Genomic DNA, 15,949 nt, shown 5'->3' on the forward strand with positions numbered 1-15,949 from the left:
ACTGACTGGTCTGTAATTCCCCGGGTCATCCATTTTCCCCTTCTTGAAAATGGGGGTTATATTTCCCTTTTTCCAGTTGTCAGGAACTTCACCTGACTGCCATGATTTCTCAAATATAACGGGTAGTGGCTTAGCAACTTCATTTGCCAGCTCCTTCAGGACCCACAGATGGCTTTCATCGGGACCCATGGACTTGTGCACGTTCAGATTTTTAAGATGGTTTCGAACCAGATCCTCTCCTACAGTGGGTGCAAGGTCTTCATTCTCACAGTCCCTGCGTCTGCCTTCCAAGACTTGGGAATTTTAAAAACAAAATATTATCATTATAAAAATTGCATTTTTTTTTTCAGAAATATTGAGATTTCTGCCAAAGCACATTTAAGGAGAGATTATATTAGTATAAAATGTATATGAATCTCCACTTCTGTGAACTATTTAGCGTGTTAGTCAGTGACAATTTTCTTAACCATAGGGTGATGTATTTTTACTTGTGGTCAATAAGCACTGTGGTGTCTCTGGAAGGAGTCTGTACCCATGCTATCTAGTATGAGAAGGGACTGCACAGTGCTTCAGGGCTTAAGTTATAAAGAGAATAACAGTTCTGGTTTGACCAAATAAGCTTGTGTTTAAAACCAATAACCAGCCTTTAACTGTTTTCTTTTTAATTGGTGGAATTTTCCTATATGAGAATGTTGTTTATAGAAGTAAAATCTTGCTTCATTTACAGAGGAAATGTTATTGCAATATGTATCACACATTCTTGACCATTGCTAATCCTACAGAGATATTTCAAGAAAAAAAATCCACATCTGTTCTCCCCCCTCCAAAAGCAGTTTTCAAAAAAACCCCCACAGAATAAACCCAAAAGTTGACTGGTGAGCACAGGGTCAGGCAGCTGCCAGAACATCGTGGTTTGTCCTCTGAGGTGTAATGTTCCGCTAAGCCTATGTTCTACTTCTCACCTACCAACAATGCATCCTAGTGGAATAAACCATACATGGACAATCAGGGCTTTGAACCAGAACATGGGCACTTAACAGGAACAACCTTTGGGCAGGTATTCTGCCCTTGTCAGAACAAACTGGTAATGAATCACAAACTTATTTCATTAGGATCATCCTTTCAGTAGTTTTCAGGTTTGCTGGTTTCCAAGGCTGAGGGCCTCAGAGAATCTTTCAATAAAGAGAGCAACTGTGTACGTTGCATGGCTATTCCTTACATCCATTCTATTCTAACAAAAAGATGATGCTTAGTGTTTGCAAGGTTAACAAGATCCATGCTATACTCTGACTAGGTAGGCAGCTAACAGTCACACTTTACATATGAAAAAACTTAAGCAAAAGATCTGTGCTATCATAATACCTTGTCATCCCCCACATCGGTTAAACATGGAGAGTGATACAATGCCACAGGCTGTGGTAGAAAGACAGAAGCATGACCACCTTTCTGACCAAATACTACCTTCACAGACTGGTGGATGTGCCCCATCAGCCTCATATCCTTAGTGTGCTTGTACCTCCCACACCTGGGATATCTGTGACCCTGGCATAGGACATAGTATGTGCTCCAAGGGAAAGAGAGAGATACTTTTTCTTCTTGGTAAGCACAGCCTTACCTAACAGCACAGATAGACTTCTCCAGAATGTGGATTTGGGATGAATTTGAGGAGCTGGCTTCTGACTACAGGTTTAAAAGCTCATCAATCACCTCACATACCACCCACCTGAGAATCCCACATCTAATTGATCTGTAGGAAAGTTAAACACCCACAGGATGTTGGGGGATGGGGGTGTCATTTAAATAGAGGAGAAAAAAAAAAGATTAAGCTACAGTGAGAAACAGGATACTTGTCAGGTAAAGACAGAAGAAGTAGATAAACCTGAACTTGTGTTTTGGATAAAGGAGAAAAGGGGCATCATATATAGCTCAATTAGTCTATGATGGCAGAGAAAAATGAAGACTTATGTGCTCTGTCTCTGATTTAAGGGATCCCTCTCTCATGCAGGGAGCCAGTGAGTTGTGGAGATGCTGCCTTTCAGTAAGGAAGGTTGCTCAGTAGCATGGGTTTACTAAGCAGAATTAGCAGGGTTGCTAGCAAGTTGAAGAGTGGCATGGGGAAATATATATGCACAACCAGAGAGCAGGTCTTTGTGTGGTCCTGGCCGAGTTGACATTGTTTTGTCTTCCTCTGTCCCTAGTGTGGGGCGTACCAAAGGTTATATATGGTCAGTGCTGGCTGTGAAGGTGGCATGTCTCAGTGATGGTGCTTGGGCTGAGCACCTCAGTCTGAAGCTGTCCTTAAACCACCGCATGGATGTGATTTCCCTCTGATTGTTTTTGGATCTCCTGTGCTGGAGGAGGCTCTGCCCAAATTGCTCTCAGTGAACAAGTAGAGCCTGTCGGGTGGGGTTGAAACATCGCTTTTCTTCTGTTGCAGGCTCAGAGGAAGGCTTTATTGGTGATAAGGAGGATGACAGGAGCTGGCTCTGCCTGGAGAGAAAAGGTGGCCGCGGAGGGCAGAGCAGCTGGGCAGCACAGAGCGAGCAGAGGTAAGGAGCTGGAGCACTTGCACTAATTGTGTCCGAGGCAGAAAAGGCCGCTTTCACGCCTGGTCACCAGGAAACCGTGGCGCCGAACACCGGTCGGTATCGGAGGCCTTTGTCTCCCTCCACCGTGAGACAACTGAGCAGACACATACAGACCCACCGGACCCACTGCTCGCCGGGGGTGCGGCGCCGCCATGACGGAGGGGGGGAGGCGAGCGGTGTGCCCGCCCCAACATGGCTGCCGCCAGTCAGGTAACGTGCAGCGGTGGCCGGGACTGGGGCTGCAGCGCCCGCCTAGACCGGCGCTCGGCTGGGGAGGGAGAGGAGGAGCAGGCGAGGGCGGAGGGAGCAAGGGCTTCTGTCCTCCCTGCCGCGCCGCCTCTGGGGGGAAGCTGAGTCCGCTGCGGCCTGGCCCCGGCCTTGTCTCTTGCCCTGTCGGGGCGACGTGGTGTGAAAGGGGAGAGGGCCAAGTCAGCCCCTGCGTCTTCCTCGCAGCTTTTGCAGCCTTCCTTCCCCCCCCCCCCCCCCCCATTTACTCAGGGCAGGGCGTCACGCGCACATTCCTGTTGTTATTCCTATTACCGTGCGAACGCCCAGAGCCCGTGAGTTTGAGGAGTGTCGCTGGGAGGTTTCAGTGCTGGCTGAGCGGGGGTAGGGATGGCCGCAGGGGAGTACTGGAGCCTTGACCAGTGTTGGAACTCCTACATCTCCGTCAGGGCTTCTGGATTTCGTTTTCTCCCCTGAGTTTTGATGTCCGTGTGTATGCAGCGGCTGTGTACACTACTACTTACGTGCCTGCGGCACAACAGCAAGCCCAAACTGAGTTTTAAGCTGCCAAGCTTCATAGCTGGGCGCGGCGCTCCCTCTGCTGACAGCTGCCGGTTAGCTCCGATGCACTTTCGTTTCGTGAGTGGCTTTTGCTGCAAATAAGGTTCTTATTGCATTAAAACTTTACATTAACAGTGGTTGTTTCAGGCCAGTTGTGTGACCTGCTGTACCCTGAGCTGCCATTGCAAGGGGAAATTCTTTCAGTGCGTTTTGAAGAGCTGTTTTGTTTGCAGTACTTGTGAAAGGGGACGATAGCAGTAGTGACTAATGTGCTCCTTCGTGCTCTTTCTTCTACAGGCATGTTGGCCTTTGTAATGGGGATGCGCGATGCTGCCACACAGTTTTGCACTTCTGTGCATCTGATTGTGATTCCTTAACTTGGAAATCAAGGTTTCTGTGCCTGCAGAATTGAGCCTCGTGTAATGGTGCAACAGACAAGGCAGAGAGTTTAGGCCTTGTTTAGATGGAAACTAAGGGAAGGTTCTGGTGTCTCAGCAATGCAAATAATGCTGTTTGAAATCCATTCAAGGGCTGAAGGCATCTGGGTAATGCTGGTAAGCATGACAGAGCATGTAGGGAAGATCTTGAGCTTCGTGAGCAGCAACTGAAAGGCCAGGCGCTGTGGGACAGGGCATCTCTGCCAGGTTTAAAGGCTGTTTAGGCAGCTGTTACACCTCATCTGTTGCTTGTTCTGTTTAGTTCAGAGGTTATGAAAAGATGGAAAGAAGTCTTTTCAGCTTCAGTTTCTGTGCTAATTTGCCAAATGCTTGGACATGACTTGTTTTTTTGATTTTGGTTTGGTTTTTTTTGGCTGCAGAATGTGAGATGTTGCAAGGATGTGACTAAAGGCCTGACTAAACTCAGAGCTCCTCCCCTGAGGTCAGATGTTATGGGAGTGGTCTGAGACTCAGTTCAATATCCTTTTTTCTGGCTGGGTCTGTTCTGTGGAGGCTGCCTGACCATGGTCTGACCAGTATGGGTGGTGTACATATACATAGCCTTCATGCTTTTCTATATGAACCAGATTTGTATGAGGAGTCTTTGGCAGCTCTTTTGGGAGGATTAGAATCTGTTATTTCCACAGGTGCTTTTCATATTCTGATTCCCTTTAAAGATTTTTCTCTTTTGGTGCAATTAATAGTTGTGCATGTTGGTGATGGTAATGCTGCAGCAGTCACAGGGAATATGTACTTACAGCTCCTGTGCAGCTCTTCAATATTTTTATAACAGTTTTACTAGCTTAATTACATTTGGCTAAAGGAAAACATTTGCTAAGTTGTTCAATACAAAGTTGCATCAAATAGTAACTTTTTTTTATACCTTTGCAATTTTCCAGTGGTACATTGTTATATTATTATGATGATGTCTATAGGGTGGTTATTGGGAAGCAGCTGCATGGTCTTTCAAGCCAGAAGGTATGCAAGTGGGCAGCAAGTGGGCAGTCAGAGCAGTTGACACCTTTAAATAAATACACACAGTGGTGACTGGTGTAGAGTTTGTGTAGTGTTTGTTTTTTTTTGTTCTTTGAAAAAAAACCAAAAATATTTATTTGGGAGAAGAGAAGGTGGAAGGATTGTTGTCAGATCAATGATTATAAAAGAATTGAAAAGGACAGACAACCACAGTTGGATTGTCTAGCTGTATTATTAGGAGGATTTTTTTGGGAAAGACAAGAAGAACCCCCTAAAATATGGGTAAGGGATTATGTTATAGTGAGACAAAAAGGGAAAGTCAGAGCTTAATCATGTTAGTGTCTGGGAGCTTTGTCAGTGTTACGTGAGGTCTGGACTCTTCCCTTGCATCTGAAGGAAGTTGGAAGGGAGGAAAAGAAAGGCTCAAAGAGGTGTAGGAAGGTGTTATATGATCTTAGTATAGTGGTAGACCAGAAGTGACAAAAGATGCAACAAAACCTGGAGAAGGCCAGTGACTTTTGAGTAACTCACTGGCAGGTAAATGCTGTGTTGCTACTAAATTTAGTAGTTAATATATGTGCAAAGTTTTCTGTTCCTCCTAATGACAGGAAGGTGATTTGCATTTGGCCTTTGGAGGTATGCTAAATGAGGTGGGGAGCATTCCTGGCTGCTAGTTCTTGAACATCTAATTATTGAACACATTTTTCTACTATCAAAAAAAGCAGTTTTTGCCAAATGTCATATTCACTTGAAAGTGGCAATTAGGAAAAAGGAGGCAAATGAGAACAATTAATTTTCAATTCAAGCATTTGGTGAGGCATGAATAACTTGGAAGATAAGATGGTACAAAGCTCATGGCAATTCCATGTGTATTTTTTTCTCTCATTCTGCTCTGGAGAGACTGTAGAAAGAAGGAAATGAACTGCAACTACAATGTGAAAACAGGAGAGGCAGACAGGTTAAAACCTGCAAATGGATATAGTGATATTGTGAAGAAGAGAAAAACTAGAAAATGAAATCTAGCATCCTGCCAGTCTTTATAAAGCTTTATTTCTGGGAGGGATACTCTTAATAAGACAGTTTAATAATGCAGCCTCCGAGATGGGGAAAACTGCTGTTGACTGAGGAAGAACATATTTTGCAGACTTGGTTTTGTCAGCCCCAAGTAAGTCATAAAGTCTGTAATTTATCCAAAGTACTATTACTGTTCTAGAGGTGACATACAGGATGGGAAGACTGTTTTTCTATAGCAGACTGAAATATTTGATTTTTCAAGCAGGACACTTACTATATGTTGTTACTTCTGCTTCCTAGATCACCAGCATGGAACTTATAACAAGCAAAGAGCATTTGAAAGTCCAGAAAATGAAGAAGAAGGTATTGAGGAAGCAGCTCAGAGCTCAGCACACATTGCTGAGACATGAGGGCATTGAGTGCTCCTCCCATGCCACACAGGTGACTGATACTTCTGATTTTGATGGTAGTATGAAAATACTGCTGATCTGTGTTCTATTCTCATGTATGCTTTGTCTAAAATGCAAGTTCCCATCTAAAATATGTTTCCTGATACTGAGGGTTTTCTGTGCCTCTGATTTCAAAGCAGAGCTGTACTTCAGCAGTTTAACATCTGTGGAGAGACTTTGTTGAAATTTTGGATAAGTTTTTTGATCTGAACCGGTAATTCCTTGAGTTGGGGAGTAGGAGGAAATGTGACAAATATTACCTTGTTGATGTAGATAAACTTCTATTCTCTTTCCCTGATTTCTTTGGCTTTTAGCTTTTGTATTTTTCTTTCCTCTGTATTCTCTATCAAGTGTAATTTGCCTCATCTAAACTCCCTGTTAAAAACATGTCTATCTTAGAAATCTTCTGTCCACATTGTTTTCTTCACCTAAATTGATTTAGGCTGTGGTTCTGTGGGAGTTGAACTGATTGACTGACTTGCAGCTGTTGAAAAGGGGCCAACATTCTCTTCCCTTGCACAAAAAGGGACAAGATGGAAAGAATTCTGCTTTCTTATGATGCTCAGTGAACTTTGACATAAGCCACTTTATTTGTTAATTAACAGAAAACTACTCAGCTTTTTGATTTGTTGTATTTTGCTACAGTAAAGAGTTGCAGCAGATCAGAGGGTGACCTTGAGATACTGGTGTAGCAAAAAATGACAAACTTGCAGGCAGGAAGGGAAGAAGTCAGAGTATCATTTCCCTCCATCACGTGTGGGGAGATGTTACTGCTCTACAGTGTTTCAAGCCATTATCACTTCCTCTAGCCTTATTCACCTTCATCCTGTAAATTATCCTGCAAATTCTTCCCATTCAGATACAGAAACATCCATTAGATCTTTATACTTTTTTTTGTAACAAAATTAGGCATAGTGTTCACTCAGATTTCACACCACATAGACATACGCTAAAATAACACAGTAGTCTTGCTCCTCTTTGGAGCAGGGACCGTAATCCAGGACTTGTTCCCCTTGACAATGCCATAGATACCAAATTATCCATTTAATCTATCCAAAGAGTAATTTTGAGATATAGCAAGTTCCTCATCAATGATGGAACATTTGAATAAGCGATAAATGAAACAAAAATCGTAGTTCTAGTGATAAGCATGTGTCAAGAATACAGAAAATGCTTTCAGGCTTTGTGTAAGAGTGATTATGTTGAAATTATTCAGCTGGGAGAAGATGATCAGTTATTGTGGATGCTGCTGCTGTGTAGTTACAGTATTTTTAGGTGAAGTACCTACAGCCAGTGAAAGCACTAGTTTGGCTCTCTGCATTTCCTCTGCACACATGGGCCTCTCCATTAATAACAGTTTGGAAAATAACTAATTAATAATGTGGTCACCTTTGAAAAATGTGATCAGTAACAGCCAGCCTGATGCGGTACGAAGAACAAGGGTTAAAGGAGCCATTGCAATAGGTGTAGTCGTAGCAGTATTGTATTTTTTAAAATAATCCTTATCTTCAGTTTTAAACCTAATTTGCTGTATTTTAGAGAAGTGAAATTCTGTTATTTGAAACAATTGAACACTTTCCTAGCTGCCTTCAGAAAAGGTCATAGAACATTTTGAGGCTTTAAGGAAAAGATTACCTGAAAGCTTTATGGAAAGGTGTTACATGGGATCAGAGTAAATTGTTGCTGGTTGTTTGCAGTCCCCGGAGCTCATTCCAAGCTTTGACTGCATCCTTATTTGGCCTTAAACAGGGACTTAAACTTTTTTCAACCACCGTGATTAGATTGAACAGCCAATATAGCTTGAGTAGCCAATGTTGAATAGCCAATAGCATATAGCTATTTATATGTCAAAAGAACTCGCACCTTTATTTTGAAAAGGTCTGTGTATTAATCTAATGATATTTCTTGAATAATAGCCCTTAGAAACAAAACAGAACTTTTCAAATGTGACAAACCAGCAACAGTCCTCGCAAACTGCAGACTCCTTGATAATTTTGGACATAAATCACTATGATAGCATAGAATTAAGCAGTTGGGCCTTGTTCATGAAGTAATCTCTGTTAACCAAGGATGGGACATAAATTCATTTTTTTTTTAATAAAAATGAGAGAGCATTTTTGGTTGAGAGTCTTGGAGCAGAACTAGGTGCACTTTTTCTAGAGGCTTCTGCTTTTTTGTGGTGAGCCTGATGTATGGTGGACATGAGGTGGAACTGGGAATATCAGTCTCTGTGCTTGAAAAAGGTCAGAAAGTCTTTCTTAAAAAAAAAAATTAATCGGTCTTCAAAGGTTTTTTTGTTTGGTTTTGTTAGTGGTAATGGGTCTCCAGAAAAAATTCCATTGTAGAAACCTCAAAAATTGTATGTGCCAGTGTCACTGTTTGTCTGCAGTACACTTGAAGCACGTGTTCTGATTCGAAGCTGAAGTGCTTTTGTAATAATAACCACATGCATTAATTGAGGAGGTACCTCTAACAGAGGTTGCAAGCCTTTCTGCTAGAATATGTGCTGGGCTAACAAAGGTTGCCTTAGCCTCATATACCAAGCTCATGGAACTGTAAGTATGTTGTGTGGAATAAGAGTACTCATCGGCTTAAATTTTCTTTATAATGCTGCTCTCTTGGTGTAAAGTATTAGTTTTAAATAAACTGATATTCATCACTAATTCGCCATGTATTTTCTTTTTAAATTCCTCTTCAATTAGAGCCTGGTTATTGCCAATGCTGGTCTTGGTAATGGGATGAGTAGACACCAACTGCTTAGGATAGTAGAAGAGTATGGATTGGTGGAAACAGTCTTAATGCCACCGAGTAAGCCATATTCATTTGTGAAATATGGGACAACAGAAGAAGCAAAGAAAGCCTTTGATGCCCTTAATGGAAAAGAAGTAACACTGGAAGGCTGTGGCCAAAATATTGTTCTATATATTAATTTTGTGGAAAAAGGTATACTTTTTTTTGCTGTCCTATATATCCAACTTCCTGTGTACTGTTTCCCTTTGATTTTATTTCTTAGGCTAGTAAATATAGCTAAAAGTACACTTCGTAAGTAGACACAGAATGAAAAACAGAATTTAAGATTCAAGACATAAAATAATCTTTGCTCTTTGTATTTCTTGATAGGATACTCTAATTTAAACTGCTTTGCTTGGAGGCAAAAGGAAAAAGGATTTAGATAGTTTCCAGACCATTTGAAACTGCACATGAGGGTTTTGTTATTAAGGAGCTAAAATGGGGCCTGGGAGATATCTGGGCAGTTCATTGGATTTCTTGTGTGACCCTGATTTTGCAATCTCTATCTTGAATCCAAGAAGGAAAGTAGGTACAATAAGATTTCTGTCCTGGTTTATTTAGGCTTTCTTTAAGGCTGACTGTAAGCAATTTAGTACAAGAATCTTTGCCCTTTCTATGAGCTCTTATAATGTCTGCTGAAAAGGGTTTCCGATGTTGTCTGTACATTCTGCCAGTGAATAGCTTTTTTAAGCTATTATGATAGTAAACTGTCCCTAAATCACCAGCATTCTGTGTTCACCTAGGCATTGCAATATACTCCTCTGTATATGATTACAGATTACACTTCAGAGAAACAATCTGGTGATTTGGTAAATCAGTGAAGTTATAGAAAACTAAAATGCAGGTAGAATCCTGAAGTGACTGGGAAATTCTTATTACTGTTATTTTGATAGGAAAATCACAAGTGGTTTTGTGTTTGAATGGCATGGACTCTTACTGGTCTCATGCAGTAAAATTTTTGAAGTCCCACATGACATACTTGTCTCTAAATTGGAGAGACATCAATTTGATGGATGGACCACTCGGTGGATAAAGAACTGGCTGGATGGCCGCACGCAAAGAGTTATGGTCAATGGCTCAATGTCTGGCTGGAGACCAGTAACGAGTGGTGTCCCTCAGGGATCGGTGTTGGGACCGGTCTTGTTTAACATCTTTGTCGCTGACATGGGCAGTGGGATTGAGTGCGCCCTCAGCAAGTTTGCCGATGACACCAAGCTGTGTGGTTCGGTTGATACGCTGGAGGGAAGGAATGCCATCCAGAGGGACCTTGACATGCTTATGAGGTGGGCTGATGCCAACCTCATGAAGTATAACCATGCCAAGTGCAAGGTCCTACACCTGGGTCAGAGCAATCCCAGGCACAGCTACAGGTTGGGCAGAGAAGAGATTCAGAGCAGCCCTGCGGAGAAGGACTTGGGGGTGTTGGTTGATGAGAAAATGAACTGAGCAGGCAGTGCCCACTTGCAGCCCAGAAAGCAAACCGTATCCTGGGCTGCATCAAAAGGAGAGTGACCAGCAGGTCGAAGGAGGTGATCCTGTCCCTCTACTCTGCTCTTGTGAGACCTCACCTGCAGTATTGTGTGCAGTTCTGGTGTCCTCAACATAAAAAGACCATGGAACTGTTGGAACAAGTCCAGAGGAGGGCCACAAGGATGATCAGGGGACTGGAGCACCTCCCGTATGAAGACAGGCTGAGAAAGTTGGGGCTGTTCATCCTGGAGAAGAGAAGGCTGTGTGGAGACCTCATAGCAGCCTTCCAGTATCTGAAAGGGGCTTATAGGGATGCTGGTGAGGGACTCTTCATTAGGACTGTAGTGACAGGACAAGGGGTAACGGGTTAAAACTTCAACAGGGGAAGTTTAGATTGGATATAAGGAGGAAATTCTTTCCTGTTAGGGTGATGAGGCCCTGGAATAGGTTGCCTAGGGAGGTTGTGAATGCTCCATCCCTGGCAGTGTTCAAGACCAGATTGGATGAAGCCTTGCACTAGATGGTTTAGTGTGTGGTGTCCCTGCCCATGGCAGGGGGGTTGGAACTCGATGATCTTAAGGTCCTTTCCAACCCTAACTATTCTATGATTCTATGAAGTGGTTTGCATGGTGCAAAACTTGGGCCTTATCCTGTTTTGCCTTGCCCAAAAGGATCATTTATTTACCAAATAAGACCCTCATAAGGGTTCCATTGCATCATTAAAGTAAATACTTTTACAGCTATACTGCAGGAAACACATGGTTTTACTTTCTCAAACAGTAACAATATTTTATTTTTCTATACATCCTAGTTTTCTGGAATAATGCTGTTCCTACAAGCTTGCCTCCAGGCTTAATGGTCATTGAAAAGATTATTTCTCCAGAGGAAGAAAGGAGAATATTGGAAAGTATTGACTGGACAGGAGGTGAAGATACTCAAAATGGTGGGTAAAACCATAGGAATCCAGGATTTCCATACTTTCATGCTGTTTTTTCTTACAGTTTGATTTATAAGAAATCAATGTATTGGCAAATGTATTGCTTCAAATCATTGTGTATTTGTTCTTAGTATTTTAGAAATTAGGTCTTTATATTGGAATTGATTAAACTCCTGGGGCAAGTGGTCCAGACTGATAGGTATGGATTTACTTGAATAATGTTCCTGCATCTAAAATCAACTAAAATACTGTTTTGGTGTCTTATGCCAAGTACAATGATGTTTTGTGAAGGTTATCCGTGTAATTTATGTTCAACTGAGCAGCTTTGTCTTTTCTTAAATCAAAAAATGTCAGGCACAAGCACATTCTGGATGCTTCTGTCCTTTCACTTTAACTTTGTGGAGTTAAATCTCCTTTAACTCTGTGGAGTTAAATCTCTCAAGTAATTTAAAAGAACAATTAATCAATAAAAAGTTTTGTTCCTTGGAACACCACAAAGAGTTATATTGGCCTTAGCTAACATGTAACTAGGTGATTAGTGAAAGTGAAGGATCCTGCTGTATCTGTAGTGTGATAATCAAGTGAAAGTTCAGAGATCAAGGCAAGAATAAAGATGGATTAAACATGGCTCAAGAAAATTGATTCCCTCTACTTCTTGCATATAGAAAAACACCATCAGTTTGACTTCAAACAGCAGTGAATGTGATGCCTGATGAAATATAAAAGGTAATAAGGCTTAAGAAGCATGTGCTGTGAAGGACAGTGGTCAGATAGAATAGGGAAGCTTAGCAAATTGCCTATACTGTTTTATGTAGTTTAAATTAAGCTTGTGTTTTTACAGCCCAGAAGACTTTAAAGCATAGAAGAGTAAAACATTTTGGCTATGAGTTTCGCTACGATAACAACAATGTCGATAAAGACAAACCTTTACCTGGAGGTGAGAATTTTCCTGTTAAACTCATTTTGCACTGATGTTTGAACCATTATATAAAGCCTTTAAGCCTTGCTGAGATGTCAGCTTCTCATTAAAGAAGAGGTGAAATTCTAATAAAAGGAGATCCTTCACTGTATTTTAAGCACACCCTGAACAGTGCTTTTGAATGAGAGGTATTTCAAATTACCTGAAGTGCTTGAAGCTTGTTTTCCAATCAGTTGCAGCCGGGGGTTGCTGACCTTTGTTGAGGTCCAGTGTAATGAGGCTTTTGGGATTGTGTCATTCATTTTTATCTTTTGTTCCATAAAACAATTGTGTTACAAATTACGTACCCATTTGTTTGGGAGTTATGACGTATATTGCTCTGTATATTTATCTTGACTAACTTGAAGCTTGCTGGATGCACACCAAAAAAAAAATTTCCTTTTGGACTAAAAGCAATTTGAAGAAGTTTGAATAGCTCTTGTTTAGAGTTGAGAGCTGTGAGTCAGAGAAAAGCAACTGAGTCATTTTATAGTCTTAGATTTAAAATTAGTGAAATAGGGTAGTTAAATGCCTATAAAACTTGAAGGTGGTTAAGGTGTTGCATGTGTAATGGCATGGATGTAGCTTCCGAGAGGAGGATTCTGGTTACATTGTGGTTTTAACAGTAAAGCTATATAATCGTAAAACATTGATACTTAAGCTGTTTTCTAGTCTTACAGCTGGGCTATTTTATATGTGAGAAGTATAAACACTTGGGGACAAAAACCTGAAAATCAATAGCTTTATCTAAGGGCTTTGACTAACATGCTTGTGGGTGTTATCTCCAACAGAATTTTACAATGAAGTCCTCAGGTAAAATAGCAAACCAAAGATTCAGTGAAGGACTGCAGCTTTTATTCCTGTTTCAAGACCAGTTTAACCTCAGCAGATTTTCTTTTGTTGTGATATATGATCTAATTCAGTAACAGATTTTTAGGGGTAAGTTTTTAGAAAGCTCTCTGCACAGCTTCTTATTTCTGCATAATAATTTTGCTTCTTGCCTGCAACTTTTTAACTGTAGTTTATGGAAACTTTGATTTAATATGGCTTTATTTGCATAGGGATAGTGCAGTTTGCATTTGTAAGGAGTAATCTGCTTCTGAATGTGGAGGCCTTGGGGGAATAGCCTTTCTAATTGTGAGGTGTTACTAATATATGGGACTTGCAGATCAGGCCCCCAGTTCTGATGTGTGTGCATTACAGCAAATGCAAAATGATCATTATCAAAGATGGATTTATGTATCTATAGAGCTGTTTGTATGTATCTTGTCCAGTTAGTATTTATTGTAAAAAGAAAGGATAAATGTAAAAAAGCTATCCTGTCTTGCTTATAGTTTTGTTTCTGTAATTAGGTCTTCCTGAAATTTGTGACCCATTCTTGGAGAACTGCTTGAAGCAGGGATATATCAAACATAAACCTGATCAACTGACTGTAAATCAGTATGAACCTGGACAAGGTAAGTTAATTTGCCCTTCTAAAGTTTTGAGATCTTGACCTTACATTGTAATTTAACCCTGGTAGGCTGCTAAGCACCACACAGCCACTTGCTTGCTCCCCCTCATTGAGATAGGGGAGAAAATCGGAACGATAAAAGTGAGAAAACTCCTGAATTTTGATAAGCCCCCGGTTTTATTGCTGAGCATGCGATTACATGGTATGGAATACCCCTTTGGTTAGGTATCCAACCTGTGTCACCTCCTAACTTGGGCACTCCGGCTAACTGCTGGCAAGGATGCATGAGAACCAGAAAGGACCTTGATGGTCTGTAAGCACTGCTCAGCAACAACTAAAATATATCTGTATTATCAACACTGTTTTCATAATAAATCCAAAACATAGCCCATAAGCTATGTGAAGAAAATGAACTATCCCAGCCAAACCAGTACAACTTAGCTGAAGATGAGAAGAGAGTTACTAAATGTGACATGGCACAGGGACAGGATTTAAGCACGTGGTTAGTGTATTTCCTCTGTAATGAGAAATGCATTGAATAAAACCTGAAGTCTTCATACTGTTTTCTGAACCTGGGAACTTGTTTAGAAGTTTTTGATACCACTGTTATGGAAATCGATGGTGTTTCAGACTCCAAGGCCATAACATGGAAATTAACCATAAAAAGATATGGGAATAAATAGTCATATTTGGTTTTCTATTCAAGTGCATTTTTTCACTCTCAACTGTTCTTGTTCCTTGTACTGTGCATACAATCTCCAGAAAACATCTCTTGCTGTTAGTACATGTGATGTAATGTTAGTATATATGATATATGGGCTCTTAAAGCATGATGCAAGCAGTGTTCTGTATCTGAGGAATAAGGAATTAGTCTATTTCTGTAGACATCTGAAGAGAAATGTGCTTCTGATCACACCTCTGGGGAATGAATGATGTGCTGTTCTTTTTGTTTAGGTCAATCATCAAGGGTAAGTATCTGTCTGGCTTTTTAGAGTGGCTATCTCATTTGTTCTTAGGAAGAAGAGACAAGAGCTTTTCTTTCAGAGTTAATGCCTGACAGCTAATACAGTGTCTGCCAAAGAAGGATCTGAAAAGCTTATCCTATTTGTTTATCTATGACAGTCTCTTGATACAGTCATGTACTTCTGGCTGGGACACTAGAGATTTGTTAGAATTGTAGTTTTTCATCAAGAATAGAAGCAGGGTTGGTTTCCTTGTTTTTAAAACAAAAGCCCTGTAAAACCAAAGCAAAATGTTCTTCATTAAGTGCAAATTGTTACAATATGAACGAGCACAAAGTGCAGTCAGATTAATTCCTCTAATATCGGTGTTCTGAGCCAGATTGTCATTGGAAATTATACTTGAGATTTTAAAGATGTGACTGGGTAGTTAAGCTGTAGGGACCACAATTAAGACATATTAAATTAATTCCTATTTGAGGGTACTTGTTTTCTTTCAGGGTCAGCAATGTTTAAAGTTGTAGATTATACTTGAAAGTTACCTTCTGAATGCATAGGTGGTGTGTCTGTCTGCTTCATATATGGAATATAAACTGCAGATAGGTAGGTCAGTGGGATCTTGGTTGAATTCTCTTGGTAATGCTGAAGAGAGCAATCAGTGTTGCACAGTGAATTGCACTGACATGCGTGTGCATCTGAAGGCAGAGTTTGCTTTATTCTGAGGCAGAGATATGAGCAAACACAAACAGATAATGGCTTTGGTTTTCAAGTCTCACTGATTTTCTGTCAAATTAAATATTGACCTCATAAAATGCTTGTATTGCTTTCACTGAAACTAACGGAATAGTGAATATTTATATAGAGAGGTAAAATCTGGTGTACAATAAAGATACTTTATAGGGCTGATACTGTTAGGAAAAATTTTTTCAGCTCAGAAATTCGATAGTGTCCAAAATGAATGTGGCTAGGATTTTAATAAGCAAGTATGACTGTGCTGTTTTGGATCGCATAGAAGTTACTCGATCTGTCTGGGCCTGCTCTGGTGTCAAAGGAAGGTGTAGCTGCAGCTCTCCCAAGGCTCACGGCTGACTCCAGTTCCCCACCATGCGGTGAGATCTCGCTGCAGCATGCTC

General features: G+C 40.9%; 1 protein-coding gene across 3 annotated transcripts in view; it reads left to right on the forward strand.

The window, feature by feature from the left end:
* The window catches only part of ALKBH8 (alkB homolog 8, tRNA methyltransferase), a 62,211-nt gene that overhangs the window by 10,768 nt on the left and 35,494 nt on the right, over positions 1–15,949 (forward strand). Inside the window, exons 2-7 of one of the 3 annotated variants that reach the window (XM_057399724.1) lie at positions 2,438–2,549; positions 6,101–6,241; positions 8,952–9,192; positions 11,321–11,452; positions 12,288–12,383; positions 13,757–13,861. In XM_057399724.1, the coding sequence (XP_057255707.1) occupies positions 6,110–6,241; positions 8,952–9,192; positions 11,321–11,452; positions 12,288–12,383; positions 13,757–13,861 (706 nt within the window). In that variant the 5' untranslated portion in view covers positions 2,438–2,549; positions 6,101–6,109. Of the gene's footprint in view, positions 1–2,437; positions 2,550–2,706; positions 2,799–3,071; positions 3,149–6,100; positions 6,242–8,951; positions 9,193–11,320; positions 11,453–12,287; positions 12,384–13,756; positions 13,862–15,949 lie in introns of those variants that run through there. The other 2 variants (XM_057399722.1, XM_057399725.1) reach the window with 2 other exon arrangements.

The sequence above is a fragment of the Pezoporus wallicus genome, unplaced genomic scaffold (assembly GCF_028554395.1).
Source record: "Pezoporus wallicus isolate ANWC-B61680 ecotype Strahan unplaced genomic scaffold, APGP_CSIRO_Pwel_v1 scaffold_6446, whole genome shotgun sequence".
In the NCBI taxonomy this organism is placed as follows: Eukaryota; Metazoa; Chordata; class Aves; order Psittaciformes; family Psittacidae; genus Pezoporus; species Pezoporus wallicus.